The 27,902-nt window shown below is 42.5% G+C and overlaps 1 protein-coding gene across 4 annotated transcripts in view; it reads right to left on the bottom strand.

The window, feature by feature from the left end:
* Positions 1-27,902, bottom strand: part of FGF1 (fibroblast growth factor 1) — a 308,763-nt gene that overhangs the window by 6,774 nt on the left and 274,087 nt on the right. For all 4 annotated transcript variants that reach the window (XR_013215832.1, XR_013215831.1, XR_013215830.1 and 1 more), the window contains 2 exons: positions 10,386-10,589; positions 8,678-8,781 (listed from right to left, as the gene is read on the bottom strand). Coding sequence is in view for 1 of the 4 variants with exons in the window: in XM_077265843.1 (XP_077121958.1) it covers positions 8,678-8,781; positions 10,386-10,554 (273 nt within the window). In the remaining 3 variants the exon portion in view is untranslated. The remainder of the gene's footprint in view (positions 1-8,677; positions 8,782-10,385; positions 10,590-27,902) is intronic.

Here is a 27,902-nt window from a genome sequence, read left to right as displayed (position 1 = left end):
TGTTTTTGAGGGTGCATTTTTGCCTCCAAGAGATGCAGAAACCTTGGAGAAGTTTCCGCAAGCAAATACTCAATGTGCGCACATACCTTAACTGTCTTTAAACCTATATAAACAATTAGAAACATAGTGGGCCCGATCATGCATGGAAGTCTAAATGGAGCACTGGCGTAAGGTCTGTCGAATTTTTTAAGGAACCTGAGAGAGGATGCATGTTGCCTAAACAACAGTAAGCAAAAACTGCAAAGCAATCCAGAAATCCAAGGCACTGAGTAGTCTTGTTCAAAAAAGTTTTATTGACACTAGTGTACACACATGAAAAACACTGACATGCGACATTTCGGCCATGGTTGGCCTTTTTTCCATCAAACAAGAGGTGTACACAACTGCATAACACAAAACAGGTACTATTTATAGTAAGTCAGTTGTATACCACTCGTCTTAGTTCCTCCGACTGATCAATGATCCAACCTCTGTAACCATAGAGACACTACATAAATGAAACAAAAGTTTTAAAAAAAGAGATCATCAAAACATTGCTGATGGAATAGTTAATAATAAACATACATTTCTGTAGCAGGACACAAGAGTGATCCAACTCAGCTAGTAATATGCATCAGATTAGGCTCATTTACTTACTAGAGAACACCGAGGAGGGCTATTTGTTAATCCTCAGTAACAGAAGAACACCAAGAGAGGTTATACTTTTTAAGTAAAAAGGGTGCTCTACCAGTGATATAACATAGGGCATTCCTTCCCATCATTCCCATTCGGACATCATAATGAAGGACACGCCTCCTCAAACATCTCAGTCTAACCACGGTGGAGCCAATTGTGGCGTCACAACAATCCATCAGGCAACTGCTGAAATCTCTGCCTAATTAAGAATGACAATAGATACCAATGTATTTTGGGTAAGAAGGTCCTGGTGAAGCAGTTATTTTGTAAGAAGCAGTGTAGCAGAACAGTTGTGTAAAACTTTATCCTGCATTATGTTACTAAGACTTGATTATCCTGGATAAAGTACAGTATATACTCATGCATAAGCTGAGTTTTTCAGCACTTTTTTGTGCTGAAAAAGCCCCCCTTGGCTTATACATGAGTCAGTTGTCCCAGAGGGCCTATGGGGGAGCGGGAGCAGTGGGTCACAGGAGACAGGAGCCGGTGGCTGCGGCTGTAACTGTGCCCACTGCTAAAGTGAAATTAATATTCATTTCTCTTATAGTGCACACAGTGACACCCGCAGCCGCCGGCTTCCAGAAGACATCCTACTCACCTTCCTGCGTGCCCTCTCTGCATCTCATTGGTTCCGATGCCAGCAGCATTTCCGTTCAAGCAATCATGTGGCCCCGCTCATTAAGGTAATGAATATGCACGCCTCTCCACTCCCAGAGGTGTGGAGTGACTATTCATTACCTTAATGAGCAGGGTCATGTGATCGCTCGGCCCAGAGGAATTGCTGGCACTGGAACGAAATGCAGCGAAGGAGCGCAGAAAGGTGAGTAGGATGTTTGTTTTTTTTTCAAACATGCATACAAGGACAGGGACCGGAGAGCCATGCATACAAAGATAGGGGATAATGAGTCATACATACATGGATAGGGGATAAGGAGCCATGCATACAAAGACAGGGACGGGGGAGCCATGCATACCAGGGCAGGGGTAAGGGGACAATGCAAAACCATCTTATATTTAAATCAATAAACTTACCCAGTTTTTGTGGCAAAATTAGGTGACTCATCTTATACTTGGATCAGCTTATACTTGAGTATATGTGGTAAAGGAACTCTCTCTGTTCTGTAGTATTGTGTATTCAGAAATGTTGGTGTCATGATCCAGGCTGGGTTTTGAGTCCTGTTTTCCCTTTTTCCCAGTCTGGTCACGTCAAAGTTAACCTTTCTTAGCCTCTGTCTGAGTTCAGCTTGGCTATTTATCGCTGCTGCTTCCTGCAGGCAATGTCAGTTGTAGTTTTTGCCTAGTGCTGCTGTAGCTGACTCTAATTGCTCTGATTGGTCCTGCTGCATTTGCTGTCTGAACCTTTGTCTGTTTTCCCCTATTCCCGTCTTGTCTCAGTGTTTCCCTTTAGTGTGCAGATTCCCATGTTTTGACTTGGCTTGTATCCTGACTTGTTTCTGTTCTTTGTCTTTTGGCTAATCCGATCCTGACCGTTACTGACCCCTAGGCTTGTCTCTGACTGCAAGTTTGCTTATTCCTTTGGTACTGCTCTACAGTCTAGGATTTGACCCAGCTTGTTTGACTGTTCTGCTGCCACCTGTGGTCGCCTCACTGCTGCACTGCAGTTCAGCTCTGTTTAGGTGCAGACCTTCTTCCTCTCTACTGCCATCTAGTGAAGCCTGCACCTACCTGCACTGCAGCAGCATGACAGTTGTTAAATAAGTCGGTGATTGTTACTAGGTCATGTGTGTTCACATGTATAAGCTTCATCTTGTTGCGTGCTTTCACTGTTCATTGTAATAGTTATGTGGCTTTCTATACTCAGTACTTATAGCTGTTATTTGTATTCTTGTAGTTTTACCACATATATTTCAATTCATTTACATCAACCTGTTGACCAATAAACAAGTTAGACTACAGAGAACAGTCTGCTTATTTTGGAAGACAGAGAACGTTTATGCTGTATGTCAGATTGCACACCTTGAAAACGTGTAAGAAGACAGAACAGAAAATGTTTCAATATTGAACTCTATACTCTCTATATACAAGAATGTTTGTGTGTATTTTCCTTGTATCCTGCTATAGAAATGCATATTTATTATTAATTATTCCATCAGCGATGTTTTAGTGATCTCCTTTATACATATGTGTTTAAACTTTTGTTTTATTTATGATGTGTCTCCATGCAGGTGAACAGATGCAACAGGCAGATAGACACCGGAGGGAACAGTCAACGAACTATATATTTCCTCCGATATGGCAGAAACTTACAGTAGTTAGGAAACAGTTAAACTGTATGAAATAGAAAAATCACAAGTAAAATATACAATATGGGACATACAGTATAATAGATCTTAGAGTTTAATTTGAATGACAGAGAACTCTTTTAGAGATTATGCTTGTGTCCCCCTGACAGGGGTTATTGACCCGTTCCTGTGGGAGTTATTACGTTGGCTCCTCCTGAAGCAATGGCCCTAGTGGGGGGTCACCAGGTTTTCCTGTTAGGCCACAAATCCCCCTGACAAAGTCTACCAAAGCACATTGAGCCTCCTTCGCTCCAACTGACCCCCACCCTAACTGTTGTCCTAGCCCAGGCTGATCCCTGTAACATACGTCAGTGCTGGAAGCCACGGCCCAGCTCACTCGTGCCTTCTTTCCACTACTGCCGGTGTGCTCCTCTGGTTAAATTCTCCTCATGGATTTTTGGGGCTTGACCGACGGTGGGTGTCTCCCGGGTCTGGGGAAAAGAGGTCTGGACTTTGACTCTTGATTTGCATTTTCTGTGCTCTGGATCTTACTTGGTGCCATCTGAGTCCTATCTGCCACTGGCCAGCAACATTCTTCCAGCTGAGGCCTGTCATTCTGGTTACAGAATTTTCTCTTGTGCATGTCTGCACCTCCCTTTCTTGGCTCCAAAACTCGTTCCAGTTTGGCGCACAGACCTTTATATTTGGGAACTTCCTCATCAATGGCACCTGACTAGGACCTTCATTTGAACTCGTCCCTCCTGCAACTCTTCCTGTTCTGGTTAGTTCATCATGATGCCATCTGGAAGTAGGTGGCAGTTTTTTTGCAATAATGACACTCCGCGCTGAGATTCTCCAGGAGTATTGTAGCCTCCTCTTACATCTACACTTCTTGTTTGGCTTGATAAAAGCTGAGCATTGCTGAGTGTCAATAAAACTTTTTTGAAAAAGAGACTACCTAGTGCTTTGGATTCCTGGATTGCTTTCAGATCTCTCCTTTTACAGTGGTTATGGAAAGTATTCATACCCCTTTAAATATTTCACTCTTTGTTTCATTGCAGCCATTTGGTAAATTCAAAAAGTAAATTTTTTCTTATTAATGTACACTCTGCACCCCATCTTGACTGGAAAAAAAACAGAAAGGTAGAAATTTTTGCAAATTTAATAAAAAAGAAAAACTGAAATATCACATGGTCATAAGTATTCAGACCCTTTGCTCAGACACTCATATTAAAGTCACGTGCTGTCCATTGCCTTGTGATCCTCCTTGAGATGGTTCTATTCCTGCGTTGGACACCAGCTGTGTTTAATTAAACTGATAGGACTTGATTTGGAAAGGCACACACCTGTCTATATAAGGCCTCACAGCTCACACTGCATGTCAGACCAAATGAGAATCATGAGGTCAAAGGAACTGGCCAAGGAGCTCAGAGACAGAATTATGGCAAGGCACAGATATGGCCAAGGTTACAACAGAAATTCTGCACTACTCAATGTTCATAAGAGCACAGTGGCCTCCACAATCCTTAAATGGAATAAGTTAGGAACCACCAGAAGTCTTCCTAGACCTGGTCATCCAGCCAAACTGAGCAATCGTGGGAAAAGAGCTTTGGTGAGAGAGGTAAAGAAGAACCCCAAGATCACTGTGGCTGAGCTCCAGAGATGCAGTAGGGAGATGGGAGAAAGTTCCACAAAGTCAACTATCACTGCAGCCCTCCACGAGTCAGGCCTTTATGGCAGAGTGTCCAAACGAAGTCTTTCCTCAGTGCAAGACATATGAAAGCCCGCATAGAGTTTGCTAAAAACACATGAAGGACTCCCAGACTATGAGAAATAAGATTCTCTGGTCTGATGAGACGAAGATAGAATTTTTTGGTGATAATTCTTAAGTGGTATGTGTGGAGAAAACCAGGCACTGCTCATCACCTGCCCAATAGAATCCCAACAGTGAAACATGGTGGTGGCAGCATCATGCTATGGTAGTGTTTTTGATCTGCAGGGACAGGACAACTGGTTTTCATTGAAGGAAACATGAATGCGGCCAAGTACAGAGATATCCTGGATGAAAACCTCTTCCAGAGTGCTCTGGACATCAGACTTCGCCGAAGGTTAACCTTCCAACAAGACAATGCACACAGCTAAAATAATAAAGGAGTGGTTTCAGAACCACTATGTGACCATTCTTGACTGGCCCAGCCAGAGCCCTGACCCAAACCCAATTGAGCATCTCTGAAGCGACCTGAAAATGGCTGTCCACCAACTTTCACCATCCAACCTAACGGAACTGGAGAGGATCTGTAAGGAAGAATGGCGGCGTTATCCCCAAATCCAGTTGTGAACAACTTGTTGCATCATTCCCAAGAAGACGCATGGCTGTACAAGCTCAAAAGGGTGCTTCTACTCAATACTGAGCAAATGTGATATTTCGGTTTTTCTTTTTTAATAAATTTGCAAAAATTACTATATTTCTGTTTTTTTCAGTCAAGATGGGGTGCAGAGTGTATATTAATGAGAAAAAAAAATGAACTTTTTTGAATTTACAAAATGGCTGCAATTAATGAAAGAGTGAAACATTTAAAGGGGAATGATTTACTTTCCATACCCAATGTATATGCAAACAGTGAGAAATCAGTCAACCAAGGGAAGTGGGCAGGAAAAATCTGCCGGGAGCCAGGTTTTTCGACCATTCAACCATTAATCTCTGTCCCTGGCTTTTGAAGTATGTTTTTCTTTGAAACACTGCAGCATTTCAAAGTAAAACATACATGGCGGAAATCATGTGGAAGATGCACAATGCCTGTGGTTTGGGCAGCAAGTATCCATTGTCAAGTTGCCTGTTATGAATTTTGTGCATCTTACAACGGCAGTGGGCCTCCAGCAGAAATGTTACTTCAGCCAAGGACTAACATACATTTCTGCCACCAAAGTGGTATACATTTTTATGTATATGCCAGGTAGATTTTGCGATGCCCTGTCTTGCTCCAGCTGTGCCCACTTTGTCAAAGCTGGCAGAGACTAACGTAAACGTGCCCAAAGTCGCAGGATTATTGCAAGTTTTTAATTTTATTTTTTTACTCCAGCTTCTATCTCTTTCTATCTTCACACAGTTTTCGATGATTACTCTCTATGCTATCTCACATGATGCTTTTTGTTTAAGATAAGAATGGAATACACATTTTAACAAAAGTAGTTCCTAGGGATCAGCAAACCACTTATGCTTGCACTGGAGGGACTGTGTGTCTCAGACTGCTTACTAAGGTTTGAAGAACACAATGTCTATGGGAAGACCTAACCTTTGGACAAAAGTACATCACATACTGTACTTTTTTCAAGTTTCTGAAAATGTGTAAGAATCATCAAAAAGATTGTCACTTTTAAAAGCAACTCAACTAAGAGTGTAACTACCAGCAGATATAACATAGGGCTTAATTCCACTCTGTTGCTACATACTAAATATAGTGTAGTATAGCGACTGGTCATGTGAATGATGGATGGTATGTATCGCAGAGGTGGGTGGCCCTGTGATGGAAGCCTGGGTATGTTTTGCTCAAGCAGATCTACTGCTGAGGGGTTTGTTTACATTGGGAAGGCTTCCAGGTGATTGGAGAGATGGGTGGGTTCGGTCACCTACAAACTCAGCCAAAGAGGCGTGTCTGAACACGTAAGATGGTTTTGTGTGTAAGGCCCTGTGGTGATGTCACGCTCACCTGACTAGCCATGTGACAGGTACCTGGGTGTGGTTACACCTATGTAAAGGAGGTGTGTGTAGCACATGAAGAGAGAGATTGAGTGAGTGTGTGGGTGGTGTCAGAGAGGACACACTTCCATGTGTCCTGGCAGGACACTGCAGAATGGCCTGTGTGTTGGACGGTTCCAAGTGGGGACGTCCTAAAAAGCACACAGAGACCATTCCAGGCTGGAGAGCCTGCGTGCTGGACATAGCACGGACGGTTGGTGTTGGAGACTCCTGGGAGTGAAGCACCTGGAGACCGTAGACCTGGACGGTCTGTGTTGAGGACCTGGGACTGACCTGAAGTCAGTGTAAGGAGTGGAACTTCTGAGAGGTAACCCTGGACAACGGGATTATAATATACAGCAGAGAAGCCTATCTGCTACGTGTACTGTCTAATGTTTCATGGCTGTAATGAAATGGACTGTACCCTGTCTGGTTTATGCGGAGTTTGAATAAACCATATGGACTGATATGTGTGAGATATCGTGCCTGAATTGTTTATCCTGCTGCCAAGTGAGTATCCCCAAGACCCATAGCGAGTGAAACGCTACAATAGATTATGAATAATATTGCCCAATATAGCTTCCTATAGTGATATAGTTACCCTTACTTTGTGCTTTATCCCTTTGTGGCATCACCTTTACAATATTCCTGTATTTTACCATCACTGATTTTCCCTGACATATTGTGAACATGCCATGTGGCATCTTTAATCAGCTCTAGCAAAAATTAAGGGACCACCACATCAAAACCCTGTCATGGGCAGCCCAATCGCCAGACCTGAACCCCATGGAAAACCTCTGGAATGTAATCAAGGGATTATGGATAGTCACAAGCCATCAAACAAAGAAGAACTGCTTACAATTTTGACCCAGAAGCAGTGTGAAAGACTGGTGGAAAGCTGTGATTAAAAAACATGGTTATTCCACAAAGTGTTGATTTCTGAACTCTTCCTGAGTTAAAACATTAGTTTGTTTTCTTTGCATTATTTGAGGTCTGAAAGCACTGTTTTTTTGACCATTTCTTCTTTGTCAGAAAAAAATACCAAATGTATTGCTTGGAAATCCGGAGACACGTTGTCAGAAGTTTATGGAATAAAAGAACAATTTACATTTTACTCAAAAATATACCTATAAAGAGAAAAATCAGACAAACTGAACATTTTGCAGTGGTCTCTTAATTTTTGCCAGAGCTGTATATTTCCTTTTCAGTGCTATGACATCACAGTACACATGTTTTTTTTTTGCATGCGTTATTCTTTTGCCATGATGCAACGTGTGGTTTATCAGTGATATACCGGTCGGCATAATTCTTGTTTTGTATCATCATTAGTGTTGAGCGATACCTTCCGATATGCAAAGGTATCGGATTGGATCGGCCGATATCCAAAAAATATCGGATATCGCCGATACCGATACCCGATACCAATGCATATCAATGGGACACAAAATATCGGAATGGTTCCCAGGGTCTGAAGGAGAGGAAACTCTCCTTCAGGCCCTGGGATCCATATTCATGTATAAAATAAAGAATAAAAATAAATAATATTGATATACTCACCCCTCCGACGGCCCATGGACCTTAGCGCTGTAACCGGCAGCCTCCATTCCTAAGAATGCAGAGTCAAGGACCTTTGATGACGTCGTGGCTTGTGATTGGTCGTGTGACCGCTCATGTGACCGCTCACGCGACCAATCACAAGCCGCGACGTCATCGAAGGTCATCGAAGGTCCTTCACTCAAAAATATCGGAACTCGGTATTGGAATTCCGATACAGCAAATATCGGCCGATACCCGATATTTGCAGTATCGGAATGCTCAACACTAATCATCATTGAACAAAGTATGCCAAAATTTGAACATCACTGTATACATGTTTGATTGCATTGTCACATAACTGCACATTACTCCAATATTTTGACATCACTGTGTGCATTATCCCTTCACATTAACATTACTATGAGCATTTTCCCCACACTGTGACATGTTTCAAACGGAGCAATAATCACAAAATGATCATACTCACCGATCCATATAAAAGGCCAGTAGAATCCATAGCTAAGTAATTCTCAGAGCCTGTGTCCTTGATACACACCACACCAATGTTTTCTGAACTAAGTTGCAACCTAACTAAAGAAAGAGAGAATAAATGACTATGATCATAACAATGATAATATTTTCAGACACATCTCTAGTAAAGTCCTGTGCATGGTTACAGTTTGACATTGATGGAAATTGACTTTTCCATAATTAAGCATTTGTTTATTATGTAACACCTCTTTTTTAGAATGAAGATGTCCTGCAGGTTAGCTGATCGAAAGTAACTTGGCTTCTCAAACCTTCTTAAAGTGAATCTATCACCAAGTTTTTGCTATCCCATCTGGGAGCAGCATGATATAGGGACAGAAACCCTGATTCTAGCAATGTATGAGTTACTGGCCTACTCGCTGTCATTTTGATAAAATCACTTTATTATCTTTTGCAGAGCTATCAGTTGCCTGAATGCTGAGCTGTGTATAGCCCCGCCCATGGCATTGATTGACAGCTATCTATCCATGTACAGTGTACGCAGAAAACTGCCTATTGATGGTAGGAGGCAGGGTTACACAGTGCTTATGAATATGATTGACTACATGGCAGCAGGCCAACTAGTCCTCTAGTTATAATCTCCTGCAGAAAAATCTGTGATTTTTATCAAAACCACAGCAAGCAGCTCAGTAAGTGACACATTGCTGGACTCGGGGTCTCTGTCTCTACCTTATGCTGCTTTCAGATTAGGCAAAAACTTAGAGACAGATTCCCTTGAACAGCTGCTCATAGATGCTGCCCTGAGTGTTGAGCACACTTCTTTCACATTCATATACCATAAAATTGAAGTAATTGGGGGTGGGGAGGTTTTCCACTATCAGGGCCTCCCTCTAGGAGCCAGAATGGAGAAATGATAGGAGTGGCAGTAGAAATGTAGTGTATTCTGCCTAAGTTTTAGGCATGTGTAAAAATAGTGTTGAAAAGAAGAAATACTTTAAAAATATAGAAGTGTTAATCATTTTTTTTTATCAATTAGCAAAATGCAAAATCACTAAAAAAAAAGACAAACCTAAATCAGATCAATATTTGGTGTGACCACCCTTTGCAACTTCGGCCTTCAAAACAGCATCATTTCAGGTACACTTGCACACAGTTGTTGAACTAACTCAACAGGAAAGTTGCTCAAAACATCTTGGAGAACCAACCACAGATCTTCTGTTGATTTAGACTTAGACGAATTATATAATCCGTGGCACACTTGATGCTGCGATCAGGGCTCTGTGGCGGCCATGTCATCACTTCCAGGACTATAGGTAACCATTCTTATTTTGCAGCATTTTTTCCACACCTGCCTAAAACTTTTGCATAGTACTGTAAATGAAGACATCATTTTTCTAGACATTGCTGTGATTGCTAGGGGTTGGAAAAGATGGCTACAATTACAGTGTTGCCAATAATTTAGCAACCTTTTTCCACCATTTCATTACAAGTGGCTCAGTGGTTAGGACTGCAGCCTTGTAGTGCTGAGGTCCTGGATTCAAATCCCACCGAGAACATCATCTGCAAAGAGTTTGTATGTTCTCCCCGTGTTTTCTCCCACACTCCGAAAACATATGTATAGAGAACATAGCTTGTGAGCCCCAATGGGGACAGTGTTAGTAATTTCTGTAAAGTTCTGTGGTATTAATGGTGCTATATTCACTTACTGTTCAGGTCATCCTTGTCTCTTGTTCCATCTACTACTCCATCTGGGAGTATACGTAAAAAGTACCCTCCATTGCTGCAGTAAAGGAATTTGGGTTTCTTGTAATTTCCCATTGGAAGGTCAAACTTCTCAGTTATTAGGTTGAAAGTTGTGATATCCCCCTCTGCCATGTTTTGATGTTCTTAGGAATTGTAGACGATTAGTACTGCAAAGCATAAAATATAAACAATCTCAGCAAAATTATAGACTGCATTTGGACTACGTAGAGGGGCACTTACAGTACATGCCACTTTCTAAAAAGATTTAATACGCACCAATGTGATAAGCAGCTCTTACTTTGGTGGTATCTATTCAAATTAAATCCATAGATGTAGCACAGGGAAAGTTCATTTGGGTTTGTTTTTTTTTTACCTCTGTGCAGTATGCTGATTCTGCTCTTCAGAATAAAGCATAACAAATTGTCATTGGAGAGCTGTTATTTTATGTGGCCTGTGGTTAGCTGCATATCGGCCATAGGAAGCATAGTGTCTTTACCTCTCCATAGAACAGCAATGAGAGGTTAATGAGCGCTGCGTTCAGTTACATAGGATGAAAAAAGACCTAGGTGCATCAAAGTCAACCTTTCTCCACCAATTGCACATTTTGTCACTAAGTGAGCTATAACCAGTAATGTTATGTGTATTGAGGAATTCATCCAGCCTTTTTCTAAAGGCTGTTATAGAGTCTGCCATTACTGCTTCTTGTGGTCGGCATTCCACATTCTGACTGATCTAACTGTAAAGAACCCATCCATAATGAGTGCCCCCTGGTCCTTTGTATGGTCCTTGGAAGGAATAAGTCCTGTGCCGTTCTTTGTACTGACCACACATTTATTTACACATATAAATGAGATCCCCTCTGAGACGTCTTTTTTCTAAGCTAAACAAGTCCAACTTTTCCAAACTCTCCTCATATGAGAGGCCTTCCATCCCTTGTAATAATCTAGTTGTCCGCCTTTGAACTGACTCTAACTTCTGAATATCCTTTTTAACCCCTTTCTGCCATTGGACGTACTATTATGTCCATGTGTGGTGGGCCCTACTTCCCAAGGACGGAATAGTACGTCCAGAGCGATCAGCCGCGCTCACAGGGGGAGCGCGGTCGATCGCGGCAGGGTGTCAGCTGACTATCACAGCTGACATCCGGCACTATGTGCCAGGAGCAGTCACGGACCGCCCCCGGCACATTAACCCCCGGAACACTGCGATCAAGCATGATCGCAGTATTCCGGCGGTATAGGGAAGCATCGCGCAGGGAGGGGGCTCCCTGCATGTGTCCCTGAGACCCTCGGAGAAACGCGATGTGATCGCATTGCTGCGAGGGTCTCTTACCTCCTCCCTGCAGGCCTGGATCCAAAATGGCAGCGGCATCTGGGTCCTGCAGGGAGGTGGCTTCACAGCGCCTGCTCAGAGCAGGCGCCGGGAAGCCTCCTTGCTGTGCATGTCAGAGCGCCGATCTGACACAGTGCACAGCAAAGTGTCAGATCATAGATACCTTATATCCAAAGGGAATGAATATTGAGTACCAGCAGAGTTGTCTTCTCTAAAAATCTGTGGTTTTAATGCGGTACTTCAATGGTGTATTGTTTTTTACCGTACTATCTGACCGCTGTCTGTGGCGGCTGGGTCACGCCTGCTCATGATGTCACGTCAATTTCCAGAGTCTGGAAATTGACGTGATGTCAGCGAAAATCAGCGGCGGCTGCAGCCTGGGGGTCACATGACCCAGACTCAGCCGCCAGCATAGCGCCGCTCACAGGCGAAAACGGCAACGGAAGGTATTTACACAATTCATCAGGGGCCCCGGGGGGATACATTGGGGGGTTAAAAGTAGTGGACAACCCCTTTAAAATCTCGGGGGATTGTGGTAGCTTTTGTTTCTGCCTGTGCCACCTGTGTGCTTTCTAAGGCTACGTTCACATTTGCGTTGTGCGCCGCAGCGTCGGCGCCGCAGCGCACAACGCAAACAAAAACGCGGCAAAACGCACGCTAAAACGCTGCGTTTTGCGCCGCATGCGTCGTTTTTGCCCGCAAGTTGGACGCAAAAAAAATGCAACTTGAAGCGTTTCTTGCGTCCAACGCTTGCGGCCATGCGGCGCCAAACGCAGCACAACGCATGTCCATGCGCCCCCATGTTAAGTATAGGGGCGCATGACGCATGCGGCGCCGCTGCGGCGCCCGACGCTGCGGCGCTGACCGCAAATGTGAACGTAGCCTTAGGCATCTCATTCTTGTCCTTCACAGTGTTTACAGCATTTGAGTATTCACATTCAACCATGGACAGACATTTCTATGGATTTTTATAACTGATTTCCCTTCTTCTGCTGGTAATATGGTAAATTTGGTGACTGTTGATTTTTTTTTTGATTGGTTTTCTAAAATGACACATGATGCAGGTGAACCAGTTATGTCTGCTCTTAAGCTATTTAAGCTGGTGATGCCAGCAATAATTTCTCTTCTGGTCTGGAGATATGGGCACATCCTGGTTACTTGTAGTTATTTCCAAAGTTGTTGCAAGCAGTGTTTGCCTAACCCTTTCCTTTTTTTCCTGGGTCTCTTTATGTTGCTTTGTTGCCTCACTGGTTTTACACTTTAATTCCATAGTGTATTTCCCTGAGCGTGCAGTGTGTCTTTGCTTCAGTTTTTCCCTGTTTGTCTTGTTTCTATTCCCCCATACAGTTACACACGTGGTCAAAATTGTTGGTACCCCTCGTTTAATGACAGAGAAACCCACAATGGCCACAGAAATACCTTGAATCTGACAAAAGTAATAATAAATAAAAGATCTATGAAAATGAACGAATGAACTCAGACATTGCTTTTCAGCCATGCTTCCACAGAATTAAAAAAAATATAAAACTCATGAAAAAGGCCTGGACAGAAATGATGGTACTCCTGAAAATAATGTGACAAAAGGGACTTATTAAATCAAGGTGTGTCCACTAATTAGCATCACAAGTGTCTACAATCTTGGAATCAGTGAGTGGCCTGTATATAGGGCTACAGATACTGACTGTGCTGTTTGGTGACATGGTGTGTATCCCACTCAACATGGACCAGAGGAAGCAAAGGAAAGATTTGTCTCAGGAGATTAGAAAGAAAATTATAGACAAATATATTAAAGGTAAAAGTTATAAGACCATCTCCAAGCAGCTTGATGTTCCTGTGACTATAGTTGCACATATTATTCAGAAATTTAAGATCCATGGGACTGTAGCCAACCTCCCTGGATGTGGCAGCAGGAGGAAAATTGATGACAAATCAAAGAGACGGATAATACGAATGGTAACAAAAGAGCCCAGAAAAACTTCTAAACAGATTAAAGGTGAACTTCAAGCTCAAGGAACATCAGTGTTAGATCGCACGATCTGTCATTGTATGAGCCAAAGTGGACTTCAGATGACCAAGGAGGACACCATTGTTGAAAAAAATCATAAAAAAGCCAGACTAGAATTTGCCAAACTACATGTTGACAAGCCACAAAGCTTGTGGGAGAATGTCCTATGGACAGATGAGACAAAAATGGACCTTTTTGGCAAGGCACATCAGCTCTATGTTCACAGATGGAAAAATGAAGCATATCAAGAAAAGAAAACTGTCCCTACTGTGAAACATGGAGGAGGCTCTGATATGTTCTGGGGCTGCTTTGCTGCATCTGGCGCAGGGTGTCTAGAATCTGTGCAGGGTACAATAAAATCTCAAGACTATCAAGGGATTCTAGACAGAAATGTGCTGTCCAGTGTCAGAAAGCTTTGTCTCAGTCGCAAGTCATGGATCTTGCAACAGGATAATGACCCAAAACACACAGCTAAAATCACCCAAGAATGGCTAAGAGGAAAACAATGGACTATTTTGAAGTGACCTTCTATGATCCCTGTCCTAAATCCTATTGAGCATCTTTGGAAAGAGCTGAAACATGCCATCTGGAAAAGGCAACCTTCAAACACGAGACTGATGGAGCGGTTTGCTCTTGAGGAGTGGGCCAAAATACCTATTGAGAGGTGCAGAAGTCTCACTGACAGTTACAGGAATTGTTTGACTGCAGTGATTGCCTCAAAAGGTTGTGCAATAAAATATTAAGTTAAGGGTACCATCATTTCTGTCCAGGCCTATTTCATGAGTTTTATTTAAAAAAAAAAAATTCTGTGGAAGCATGGTTGAAAAGCAATGTCTGATTTTCATTTGTTCATTTTCATATATTTTTTATTTATTATTACTTTTTGTCAGATTCAAGTTATTTCTGTGACCACTGTGGTCTTTTCTGTCATTAAATGAGGGGTACCAACAATTTTGACCACGTGTGTACTAGTGCTGCTTAGGAGCATAAATAAAAAACAAAAAAACCAAACATATGGAGATCAAAAATTATAGATGAATAAAATATATAAAAAAATGGGAGAGACATAAAATATATAATTATAAAATATCATTATTGAATATAATTGGTAGAAAAGTGGCACTACAAAGTGTGCCTGTACTTGGAGAGATACTAAGTATGTGCTAAAAAGAATTATCTAAATATATAGAAAAACATTTTAATAAAATTATAGCACAAACGAGAACGGACACAAAAAAAGGAAAATTTAGAAAAAATATCATACAAAACACCAATTAACCACTTGGACCATGATGCGTGCAGTTTTTAATTTTTGATCTCCATATGTTTGTTTTTTTTGGTTTTTATTTAGTATTCCGAATGGTCTGCCATTCATGATTTGTAGCGGCCACATTTAACTTCTATAATTTGTTATATATTTGAATTTATTTTATTTTCTGTTAAATATTTGGTCTGCTACCCCCTCCCTGCTTAGGAGCATAGTAAGGAATGAGGCCTAGACATCCCCATCTTCAGTGGTATTCCTGGTGACTGGGATAGCTAGGAACCCTATAGCCTCAGGGTCAGTATAGGGGTACACTTGCTATCCCACAATCACACTATGACACTGTAATAATGCTCAGTCCTACAAGATAGACTACAAATATAATTGAGGGCAGTTGTGAGGACTAAACTGGATTTTATATTCTTATAATCAGAACAATGTATCTGATAGTATCAATCTTATTATATTGTTGCCGTTGTTGAATAGCAGAAGCATAATGGACTGTGGGAGTCAGGTGGCCAGCATTGTCTTCAGCTGAATGTGCCTCCTCAGACTTATATTCAGCCAAAATGTACTATGATGTAGAGAACCACCCGATCCCTGCACTGCAATTATTAAACAGGCTGTCGGTAAATCAGTGGGCAACAGCTGATGGCATGCCCATCATGGGCACGTGACATCATTGCTATACGTTACCCACCCCCATGCACCAGCTATGAAGGATGAAGAGGAAACTGCACACCTTGGGAGTGGGGAAAGGTAAGAAGAATTGTTCATTTAAAACAAATGTGTTGGAAAAGAGGACAGTGGACATTATTATAGGATGGGGGACATTATTACAGGACAAGGGACATTATTTCAGGATGGGTGACTTTATAACTGTATGGACCTATTATTTTAGGAAGTGGACAGGATGACACACATTATTATAGGATGGGCCCCAGGACGAGGGACATTATTGCAGGATGGGGGACAATCACAGGATGGTGTGACAGGACAGGGGACATTGTTACAGGATAATGGCCAAGAAGGAAAATATTACTACCGGGGCCTGCACATCTCACCAATATGCTGGTGGGGATCAGGGCCAAAATTTGAACCATGGCTCATAGAACTCTGCTTACGCTATTGTTCATCAGAACAGTGTGCTCTTACCAACAGTAGAGACTTTCATCTCATTAGGCCCACTTACTTCATCCTGACTCTATTGGAGTATATTCTATAACATAACTTCTTCTTTCTTCAATGAGAGGTTCTTCCACCAGCTCAAGTGCACAACAATCGGGAACCCATCTGCCCCCAATTAGGCAAATAAACTCTTGAGCTGGTGGCAAGAACAAGGTGTGTTGTGTGGGGCACTGGATAGGTGGGTATCTTCAGTGGGTCTCTGGTTCACATTCATAGACCATGTCCTTATCCTATGGATGGAATCTAAAGGGTCCTTTTTTGGAATTTGCGGACTTAACAAAATTGAGATGAGCTTGAGAGTTATGTAGCTTTCATCTATCATATACTATATATTTTCACTTTTTTTGTTCTATCTCTACTCAGTAAATGTAACATTTTAGTGGATTATATCATTGAATGTTTTAAGCATTGAAATAAATATAATTTTAATAATTTTCTTTCCACTTTCATTAGTGATAAAGGTTTCAATAGTTTAGTGGATCTTCACAATTCATATTTCAGCAGATGCTATGTGACACATTATTGTAGTAGCATTGCAAGCCTCTGTTTCTGTGATGTAATTTATTAAAGCCTGTTGCTTGTATAAAGCTATTCAGCTTAAAGCACAGAGATACATTAATGCTGGCAAGGAACTCAGACCATTTCTGTTTCTAAAACTGTAGGTTGTCTACATTGGTAAGCCCATATAGTGTTTCAGAGGTTCATAATTATTCCTTATTGTTCTTCCTTTAAAACCATAGCAAACCTTAGGCTGTTTACCTGGAGACATAACCATCATTTATTTAAAATGCAAAGATTATGTGGGTAACCAAAGCCTAAAAATTATTGGTTTAAATGCCAAAAAATTCCACATAAGAGCTATGTTAAGTAGAACTCATTTCATGGGTTGCCGTCGCATTTTTATTTTACCGTAAGTCAAGTGCAGCGTTTCAATTTCTATATTTAGAATCCATCGTGTTCCATGTCGACAGTCAGAAATAGGCTATAAAAAGGCTGAAATTCATTTTGTCCATTTACATCATAAAGCACCAAACTGGAAATTAAACTTTACTTTAAAGGGGTAATCCACTTTTGGGGAATATTTTTTTCCCTTAAATGCATTTATTTGTCAACTAAAATAATTTTTGTAGTTGGGTGTCATTAAAATGTTTGCACCATTTGGCTTTTACATTCTCCCTGTACATTCATCTTGTTCTATGATCATAAATCAGCTGCAAAGTTCTCACTGTATACCATGAACCTAAATTTGGACGACTTGATATACCTGAAAATGCCAAAAGAGTGTCCCTTTGACGCATACTGTGGCTAGGTTTCTTCACCCTTTTCCATCTCTTGGTATGCTCTCAGATTTTTTTTTCTCTCCACGCCTGCTGACTTGGGTGGATTTTGGCGGTTTGAAAATATGGTAAATATATTACTGTGAACCTCCTGCTGCCTTCCCTTAGGCCGGTTTCACATTAGCATTTGCAGGAGCTGCGGAAGGCTGCGGACTTCCTCTGTGAAGCCCCGCCCTCGGCCACACCTCCGCCTCTAGCTCCGCCTACTTCTGCATGCGTCCGGCATGCGGCCTGCGTACCTATCTTTAACATTAGGTACGCAGGTCGTGCCGCTGTTTTCGGATGCTTCTGCATGTGTCGTTTTGACGATGCGGCAACCAGCATAGGACGCAGCTTGTAGCAATTTTTTTTCTCCGCATTGTCAAAATGACGCAAGCGGAAGCATCCGCATACAGCGGCACGACCTGCGCACCTAAAGTTAAAGATAGGTACGCAGGCCGCATGCAGGCTGCATGCAAAAGTAGGCGGAGCTAGAGGCGGAGGTGCGGCCGAGAGCGGGGCTTCACGGAGGAAGTCCGCAGCCCTCCGCAGCTCCTCCAAATGCTAGTGTGAAACTAGCCTTACTCATCTCCCACTCATGCTTTTTCACTAAGAGGCCAGGGTCACACTTGCGAGTTCATTGCGAGAATCTCGAGCAAGTTTCTCACATCAAGTCCCGGCACTCAGACCGGAGTGTTCAGCTGCATAGAAATACATGCAGGCACACACTCTGGTCCCGAATGCCGGCGGCAGTGCCGGGTATTGATGTGAGAGACTCGCAGGAGTTTCTCGCATTGAACTCGCAAGTGTGACCCCGGCCTAACACAGAGACTCAGAGAAACTACAGCTGAATGCCTCTTCCTTTTCTGCCCTCCATTCTCTCTATTTACAAGTGGATCGACAAGTCTAGGACTTCTCACAGTCTTTCGCGGAATTGTTGTATGCTTTACATAGTAGTCACAACATATGAATCACTTTACAGAAATAAGTCTATCTGGTTTTAGCAATATATGTTGATCAGCTAGCACTGCTAAGAAAGCTGTGGCCAGCCGCAGATTTCTTTTACATGAAATGTAGCTATACATGGAGCCCATTCATATGAATGGATAGCAAATAGTGTGGAGCAAACGTGCTTGGATAAGGTGCTATCTGAGCATGCTCGGGTGCTAATAGAGTATTTTCAGCGTTCTCGAATACTACGTTTGAGTCCAACAACACATGCATGAATTTCCTAACAAACAAGCTATCCCTGCTTGTAAATATTATAAAATGTATTACATTTATATAAGTAGAGTAAATACACAGAAAATCTGCCCACATTTTTGTCAGTTATGTGTTGAACATTATGAAAAAATGTTGAGGTCTTTAGTCATAACCTGGCCCCATATTTTGTCTTACTAAAGCAACAACCTCATATTTCTAAACAAATCTCAAGGCGTTAAATACCGTATTTTCCGGCGTATAAGACGACTTTTTAACCCCCGAAAATCTTCTTAAAAGTCGGGGGTCGTCTTATACGCCGGGAATCGACTTGTACGCCGGTGTATATGGTGGGTGGGGAGGGGGAGTGATCCTGATGACGAGGGGGCGTCTCACAGGAAAGTGAGTAATCCCCATTACCTTATCCTAGCGGTGCAGCGTGGGGGTGTCAGTGCTGGGAGCGGCGGCTGCTGTGTTCTGGTGCGGCGGCTCCTCTTCTGTGTGGGGCCTCTGTGCTGTGAGGTGGCGGTGGCGGCGGCATATCTTTATCCAGTTGGGGCTCCTCCGGCATCTCCTTAGCCCTGGAGGCCCCGCCGCAACTCCATCGGTGCAATGTGGTGGCCTCCGGGAAAATGGCCGCTGCTCAGATTCAGATCTCGTGTCCCGAGATTTCGGGACGAGATCTGAATCTGAGCAGCGGCCATTTTCCCGGAGGCCACCGCATCGCACCTATTGAGCTGCCTCCGGGAAAATGGCCGCTGCATTGCACCGATGGAGTTGCGGCGGGGCCTCCAGGGCTAAGGAGATGCCGGAGGAGCCCCAACTGGATAAAGATATGCCGCCGCCACCGCCACCTCACAGCACAGAGGCCCCACACAGAAGAGGAGCCGCCGCACCAGAGCACAGCAACCGCCGCACCAGAGCACAGCAGCCGCCGCCGCCGCCACTCCCAGCACTGAGACCCCCACGCTGCACCGCTACGATAAGGTAATGGGGGATACTCACTTTCCTGTGAGACGCCCCCTCGTCATCAGGATCACTCCCTCCCCCCCCCAAAAGGCACATATTCACCGGCCCTATAAGACGACATAGGGTGTATAAGAAGACCCCCGACTTTTAAGAAGATTTTATATTTTAACTGGTAAAGTTGGGGGGTCGTCTTATACGCCCAGTCGTCTTATACGCCGGAAAATACGGTAATATTCTTTTATCCCTAGCATAGTATTTTTATATCATATGCTTCATTTCCAGCCGACTGCAATACCACAAGTAATGAGGCCTCCCTCCACTTTCTTTTTTGTCTTCCTGGCCAAAATTTGGTTTTTCTCAGATTTTTTAGACCCAAGTCTTTTGAGATTTTACACATGGGGGCCATGTATAGGGAAGTATTATGCACTTGGCAAGAACATAATGGTTTGCAAAGGAAAAAGAGTGGCCTGCCCAAAAATACATATAATGTCTTTAATTATAGGCTTGTGTTCTATATTTTGATATATTAGTCAGTTCTAAAAGCAGCTAGAAGAAACAAACATTAGAAAGGAAAGTGAAGACATATATTCTAAATCAGGGATACAATTAGTAAGGTTCTATGGGGCTCCTGCCCTGCATTTTAGCCAAACACTTTCCACCAGATACTCCTTATGTTACGTCCCTAAACACTATCCCCTAAAACATTATACTGTGAATGAATATTACGCTATATACAGTACAGACCAAACGTTTGGACACACCTTCCCATTTAAAGATTTTTCTGTATTTTCATGACTATTAAAATTGTACATTCACACTGAAGGCATCAAAACTATGAATTAACACATGTGGAATTATATACTTAACAAAAAAGTGTGAAACAACTGAAATTATGTCTTATGTTCTAGGTTCTTCAACGTAGCCACATTTTGCTTTGATGACTGCTTTGCACACTCTTGGCATTCTCTTGATGAGCTTCAAGAGGTACTCACCGGAAATGGCTTTCACTTCAAAGGTGTGCCCTGTCAGGTTTATTAAGTGGGATTTCTTGCCTTATAAATGGGATTGGGACCATCAGTTGTGTTGAGCAGAAGTCTGGTGGATACATAGCTGATAGTCCTACTGAATAGACTGTTAGAATTTGTATTATGGCAAGAAAAAAGCAGCTAAGAAAGAAAAGTGGCCATCATTACTTTAAGAAATGAAGGTCAGTCAGTCTGAAAAATTGGGAAAACTTTGAAAGTGTCCCCAAGTGCAAAAACCATCAAGCGCTACAAAGAAACTGGCTCACATGAGGACCGCCCCAGGAAAGGAAGACCAAGAGTCACCTGTGCTTCTAAGGATAAGTTTGTCCGATTCACCAGCCTCAGAAATCGCAGGTTAACAGCAGCTCAGATTAGAGACCAGGTCAATGCCACACAGAGTTCTAGCAGCAGACACATCTCTACAACTGTTAAGAGGAGACTTTGTGCAGCAGGCCTTCATGGTAAATTAGCTGCTAGTAGTGTTGAGCGATACCTTCTGATATTTGAAAGTATCGGTATCGGATTGTATCGGCCGATATCCGAAAATATCGGATATTGCCGATACCGATACCCGATACCAATACAAGTCAATGGGACACAAATATCGGAAGTGGTCCTGGATGGTTCCCAGGGTCTGAAGGAGAGGAAACTCTCCTTCAGACCCTGGGATCCATATTAATGTGTAAAATAAAGAATACAAATAAAAAATAGGGATATACTCACCCTCGGACGCGCCCTGGTTGTAACCGCTGCAACCGGCAGCCTCCGTTCCTAAGAATGAGCGAGTGAAGGACCTTCGATGATGTCGCGGTCACGTGAGCGGTCACATGAGCGGTTACGCGACCAATCACAAGACCGCGACGTCATTGCAGGTCCTTCACTCGCTCAATCCCACTTAATAAACCTGACAGGGCACACCTTTGAAGTGAAAACCATTTCTGGTGATTACCTCTTGAAGCTCATCAAGAGAATGCCAAGAGTGTGCAAAGCAGTCATCAAAGCAAAATGTGGCTACGTTGAAGAACCTAGAACATAAGACATAGTTTCAGTTGTTTCACACTTTTTTGTTAAGTATACTGTATAATTCCACATGTGTTAATTCATGGTTTTGGTGCCTTCAGTGTGAATGTACAATTTTCATAGTCATGAATAGGGTTGAGCGACTTTTCATTTTTTGAGACTTTTTTCTCAAAAGTCGGGTCGAGTGAAATCGGCCGATCTTATTGAAAAGTCGGGGTCGGGGATCGGCCAAAACACGAAACCCAATGCATTTCAATGGGGAAGCATACTTTTTTAATATTTGCTTCAGCGCGATAATGTTGAAAAGCCGGTAATTCAATTGCCGGCTTTTCATTTCTCCTGCCTAAAGCCGACATGATATGAGACATGGTTTACATACAGTAAACCATCTCATATCCCCCTTTTTCTTGCATATTCCACACTACTAATGTTAGTAGTGTGTATGTGCAAAATTACATTATTGCGCTGAAGTAAATATAAATATATATATATATGTGTCTCTCTATGACATATATATATATATATATATATATATATATATATATATATATATATATATATATATATAAAAAACGAAACCCGACTTTGGATTACAGATCGTGTACCGCCGACCCGATCCCAGAGTGGGATCGGGTCGGGTTTCACGAAACCCGACTTTGCTAAAAGTCAGCGACTTTTGAAAAGTGCTGATCTGTTTCGCTCAACCCTAGTCATGAAAATACAGAAAAATCTTTAAATGAGAAGGTGTGTCCAAACTTTTGGTCTGTACTGTGTGTATATATATATATATATATATATATATATATATATATATATATATATACACATGGCATGTGTACTCTAAAGATTCACAGAGTCAAGAGGAGGAAATCATCTTCACCAATGGCTAAATTTTTTCTCATTTTGATCCATGGCCAGACAAAATTGGGTCTGAGCATATACCAAACCCACATCAACAGACATTAACTTCATTGGGTGAAGCTAATCCATTCTTGACAAGACTCAGATACTTGAGGTGCCCGCGGACTGTACTGTGCTGTCAAGGCAGAAAGAGGAGGAGGGTGAATCTCAGGCTAAGGAGTGGGAGAACAGAGAGGATGATGATGAGGCAGTAGATCACACACTGTAAACCCAGAGGCATGCAGCTGAGTAGCTCAGCAGAGGAGGAGGAAGATGAGGATATTATGTAGACACAGAGTTATGCAACTATGACAACCTATGCATCCAGAGCCCCAACTCTGCCAGCGGACAGCAGCGTTTGCGGTTCTGCAGTTGCCTATCTTGGGTCTTTTTTTTAGACAGGCAAAAATATAAAAAATCACGTTAGCTTTCAAGTTTTTAAAAAATACATAGTAGAGTAATAAAATGAAATAATTTCAGTACTACCTGCTTGAACTGGCACATGCGTGATCAACATGTGTTAATCTGGGAATGTCACTGTGCTAGACTAGTGGGCCTCGCTAACCACCGTCCACCACATCAACTGCATCTTCTGATTCTTCCTCCTCCCTCATCATGGCAAGTGTTGTCACACCAGTCACCGGCTGAAGAATCTCCACTTGTTTACCCCCTACAGTTGGGTGACTGAGAGCCTGTCAGCTGATACGGAATTGGGCATGCCTGCTGTTTTTGACTGATCTTACATACCAAGCACATCCCATCTTTCTCAATCCACATCTCTGCCTGCACCTCTCTCACAATCTAGTAGCTTGTCGTGTTCACCTTACTGCACCCTGTGTCAGCACAGCAGCAAATCCTCATTTGTGCAGTTGTGTTCACGTAAAAGATTCTTTCCTCTTACACATGACAAAGCTAATAGCTTGAACTTCCCCATCTTCAATCTACTAATAATAATAACCTTTATTTATATATTGCAAACACACTCCACATAGCTTTACAAGTCAGCAGTTTATATAAAACAGTCAAAAGTTACCAAGTTTAAGATAATCAAACAAAGCAAAAATAATGATGACCGTGCTCTTCAGAGCTTATAATCTACAATGAGGTGGGGATGACACAAATTACAGGTGCTTATTTACAATGATGGTACAACCATCTTGAGGAAATGGGGGATATATAAAGGCTGCATGAGCCTTTTGGGAACGGTTGAGTTTGATGGCGAATTAAGTTCAGAGAAGTAGAGAATAAGCTATATATAAAAAAAGGACTTTGATTAGGGAACGTGATAGGCGGCTCTAAACACATGTGTTTTTATGGAGCACCTAAATATGTCTAAGTTGTAGTTACACTATTAATTTCATGGGGGACAAAGGGTAAGAGATGAGTCATCTGGGTTGGAGATTGAACTGAGCTGGACAAAGTCCAGATCAGGGGTGTTACCGTCTTTGTGTGTTTCAGAGTTTGAAAGTTGTGAGAGGCCATGAGAATTGGCTAGAGATAGAAGCTGGGATGCAGTTGGGTAGATGGAGCTGTTGAAGTCTCCCAGAATAAGGGTTGTCAATTTTGAGGATATGAAATATGGCAGCAATGACTAAAAGTGGTCAAAGAAGTGGGTTGGTTAAACCTGGGGGCCGGTATATGAATGCTTCTCTGAGGGAGAGGGGATGGAACACCCTGATGGTGTGAACCTCTAAAGAAGAATTGGGTCCAATTGGCCTGTATTTATTTATTGGGTTAAAAACAGGATTGTTGTTGGCAGCGAAGAATGTAGGGTTATCGTGGAGTTAGCCGTGATCGTACTGTGAGATATACACATATTTCATGTGTTCTAATCTGGACATGGATAAGCCCTACGCTCACTATTACTTTTCTGAGAACTAATTATTGTGAACAGCCTGCGGCCTCCTCAGATGATTCGTCACCCCCGTGTCATTGTTTGGATGATAGGGGCCAGCTGTGAGCTATTCGCAACAAAGATTACAGGGCTTGTTTCTGTATGACTCATGGCTTGTGATTTCTGTGATTATTGCATGGCCAATCCAATCTGTTGGCCACGGAAATGCAGCCTTTCCGCCTTATGGATACAGTTTCTGAAAGCTAATGGCCATCACAGTCCCCCCAGTACCAGTTGCCCAGTCCCCATTACTTCTCTAAAAAAGAAGTGCCTGCACTACAGCAACAAGTCGCAGACATTACCCGTTCCCTGAAAAATTCTGCCTACCATGGTGCACTTCAACAATGACACTTGGACGAGCAATCATGGACAGGGAAGTTAGATCTAGAAGACTGGGCATTGGGTGACTCTGGTGGCTTTGGGGGAAATTGGGGAAGGGGCTGCTCCGCAAGTCTTGAAATCCCCAAGGCTTGCAGGGCGCTTGGGGTTGTAGAACTAAACCACTACACACCATACGATTGATAACTAAACAAATAGACAACAGGGGTTGGAGAACTAAGCTACTAAACAGCTTGGGCTGGAGACTAAATTAGTACACACCAGGGGATGGAGAACTAAAGCAGTAGACACCTAAGTGTCATTAGACACCAAGTCATGGACTCCCCAGGGCTTGCGGAACAAACCTCTGCATGTAACAGTTCCTGCAGTGCTTCTGCCTCTTCCACCTCCTCTAGGGCCTCCACCTGCACCCTCAACCCCTGCCTTAATTAAAGACACGTTCCAACACTGCAGAGAGAATCCTTTCCCCACCTCTGTATTGCGCAGTCAGAGCTCACCGTAATCAGGTAGTGTTTACATTAATATGCCTTGGAAATCACAGTCATACAGATCAACAGTTGTGGACAACTATTCATGCTGAGTTTGAGCCATGGCTATCTACACTCAACCTGGAGCTAGGGAAGGCCGTGTGCGATAACGGTGCAAACCTGGTGGCGGCCCTACACCGGGATATCCTTACACACATACCTTGCATGGCTTGCATCCTCAACCCGATGGCACAGCAATTCCTCCGCCACTGTCCCAGTCTAGAAGTGCTGCTGCAGAAACCACTGTTGTGCTAACTTCCACCATTCTACTTCAGTTGGTATAGAGATCTTTTGGACTACCAGTTAACCGGTTGATATGCGATATGACCACATCACGGAATTAAACTCTGCATATGTTGCAGCGACTCTGGAAGCAGCGCTGAAGCCTGGTGTAGTATGACATTTTTCAAAGCTTGGCACAATGCAGTATGGACGTGGTGTAATTCACACTTGCATAGTGGATACAGATGAAGGACCTCTGCACCCTTCTGCACATTTTTGTAATGGTTACTAAGATGGTTAGCGGTGATAATGCCATCATCAGCATCCCTATTACTGTCATATACATACTGGAACACACTTTAAATAGTGTGGGTGAGGAGGCGGTGGTGGTGGGCCTGGGGGAAAACGAGGAAGCAGAGGAGGATGAAAAGGATGAGAAGGAAGAGGTGATGGACGCGCAACAGTTAGGCGATGAATACGATAATGTTTCCTTCTATGTTGTCCGTGGTTGTCAGGAGGGAATGGGGGAAGAAAGCTTGAGTGTTATCTTGCCACCAACACACTGTGGAGTTGGACCTTATGAAAGAGACCGACCCATGAACGCCTTCTTGCAGCACTATCTGCAACATGATTGTTACCCATATAGTTATGACTCCAAATAGTTCTGACTACTGGGTTGCCAGTGTGTTCTATCCACAACACAAAAGAAAATTTTGCCAGTTTCTTTCCCCCTGGAAAGGGACACGCCCATGCTGCAGTATTAAAACATGCTGGAAGAAAATCTTGACAGTGGTTTTCACCAACACAGAAGTGAGGCACACAGTTTGCATCGCAGTGTTAGCTTCCAACCATAGAAACACTCAGCTGTCAACGCAAAAACATCAGCAGCCTTGCAGAATTTGAATGTTCTACCCATGTTTGTGATGGTTTACTCCCAGCAATTATTTTTCTACCCATGCTGCAAAGACATAGAGAGATTAAATTTAGTTTGAGAGTCCCAGTGGTGACAGTGCCAGTAATGTCTTTACATGTCTGTAAAGCGAATGCTGTATTATTGGCGCTATATAAGTGATAAAACCCCCCCAAAAAATGAAAGTAATGCTCAGCCACACTCAGGTGGCACACATATCAGTTTCGTAGATTACTATTGTCAGAAAAATGTAAGGATAGTAACACGGCAGTTGACTCAAAGACAGTGGAGGACGCCGGTATCAGAGGCCTACTGCTACAGGCAACACACATGAAGGAGACCCAAATCTATACCCAATCTATCTGGAATCTATACATTTACAAAAACGTATTTGCACACACCAAAAAATCAACATCAATTTCAGCAGAAATAGTTTAATAGGAATCGACAGGTGTTCCACTACACCCAACCCAGCAGATGGACGCCCAACCAGGAGTGTTCACATTTAAAAAAATGAGTGACAGACACTAACAAAGTGGCATCAATTTTAACACAGTAGAAAAATTATAATAGGGATCCACAGGTCTTACACTACACAACCCAGCAGATGGACACCCAAGCAGGACTGTTCACATTTCCACAAATTAGTGTTAACATCTCCAGGAGCAGCAACAGCAGGCACATAAGCTGCACTAAAGATATCAGAGACTGCAATTACGTGAGAACAATACAGCACATTAAAAACTACAACACCCAGTAACAGAAGTTGTCAGTTGTCTTTGGATAGGACGTCACGTTAATGGTTTACTAGTGCGTTCAGAAACATTAACATTAACCCCACATACATCTCAAACACCAAGCATAATCCCCCTTCCACCACGACCTCGCTTTTTCACACTCATGTTGATCATATAGTGTACTAGGAGCACACTATTAGCAACTAAAAATTAGATTTTTTACTCTGCACAACCTCTGCACACAGCTGAATTTCAACATCACAAAGTTATAAGGTGAAGTATGGTGTGATGAATCACGTTACTCACAGAAGAAAATGTTTTCAGTGTGGATGAGGCCTGTATGTCAAAGAAGATCTGCTCCAAAAAAAATTCAAAGTGAGATGTCCCCTACTGTATGACATTAGTAACAGATTTTTTTAAAAAAAATTTTATGGTGTGGATGAGGCCTATATGACTACATGTTCCAAACAAGTTGTATGTGAGATGTCACCAACTGTATTACGTTAGTAACAGAAGAATTTTTGGGGCCTGATGATGAGGTCTGAATAACATAGACTAGATGCTTAAAACAATTTCAAACTGAGATTTCACCTTCTGAATCACATTGGTAATGTAAAACAAAAATATTTTTA

Source organism: Ranitomeya variabilis, chromosome 5 (genome assembly GCF_051348905.1).
Source record: "Ranitomeya variabilis isolate aRanVar5 chromosome 5, aRanVar5.hap1, whole genome shotgun sequence".
Taxonomy (NCBI): Eukaryota; Metazoa; Chordata; class Amphibia; order Anura; family Dendrobatidae; genus Ranitomeya; species Ranitomeya variabilis.
Note: the sequence above shows the minus strand (reverse complement) of the source record. Positions and strands in the feature narration are given on the sequence as shown.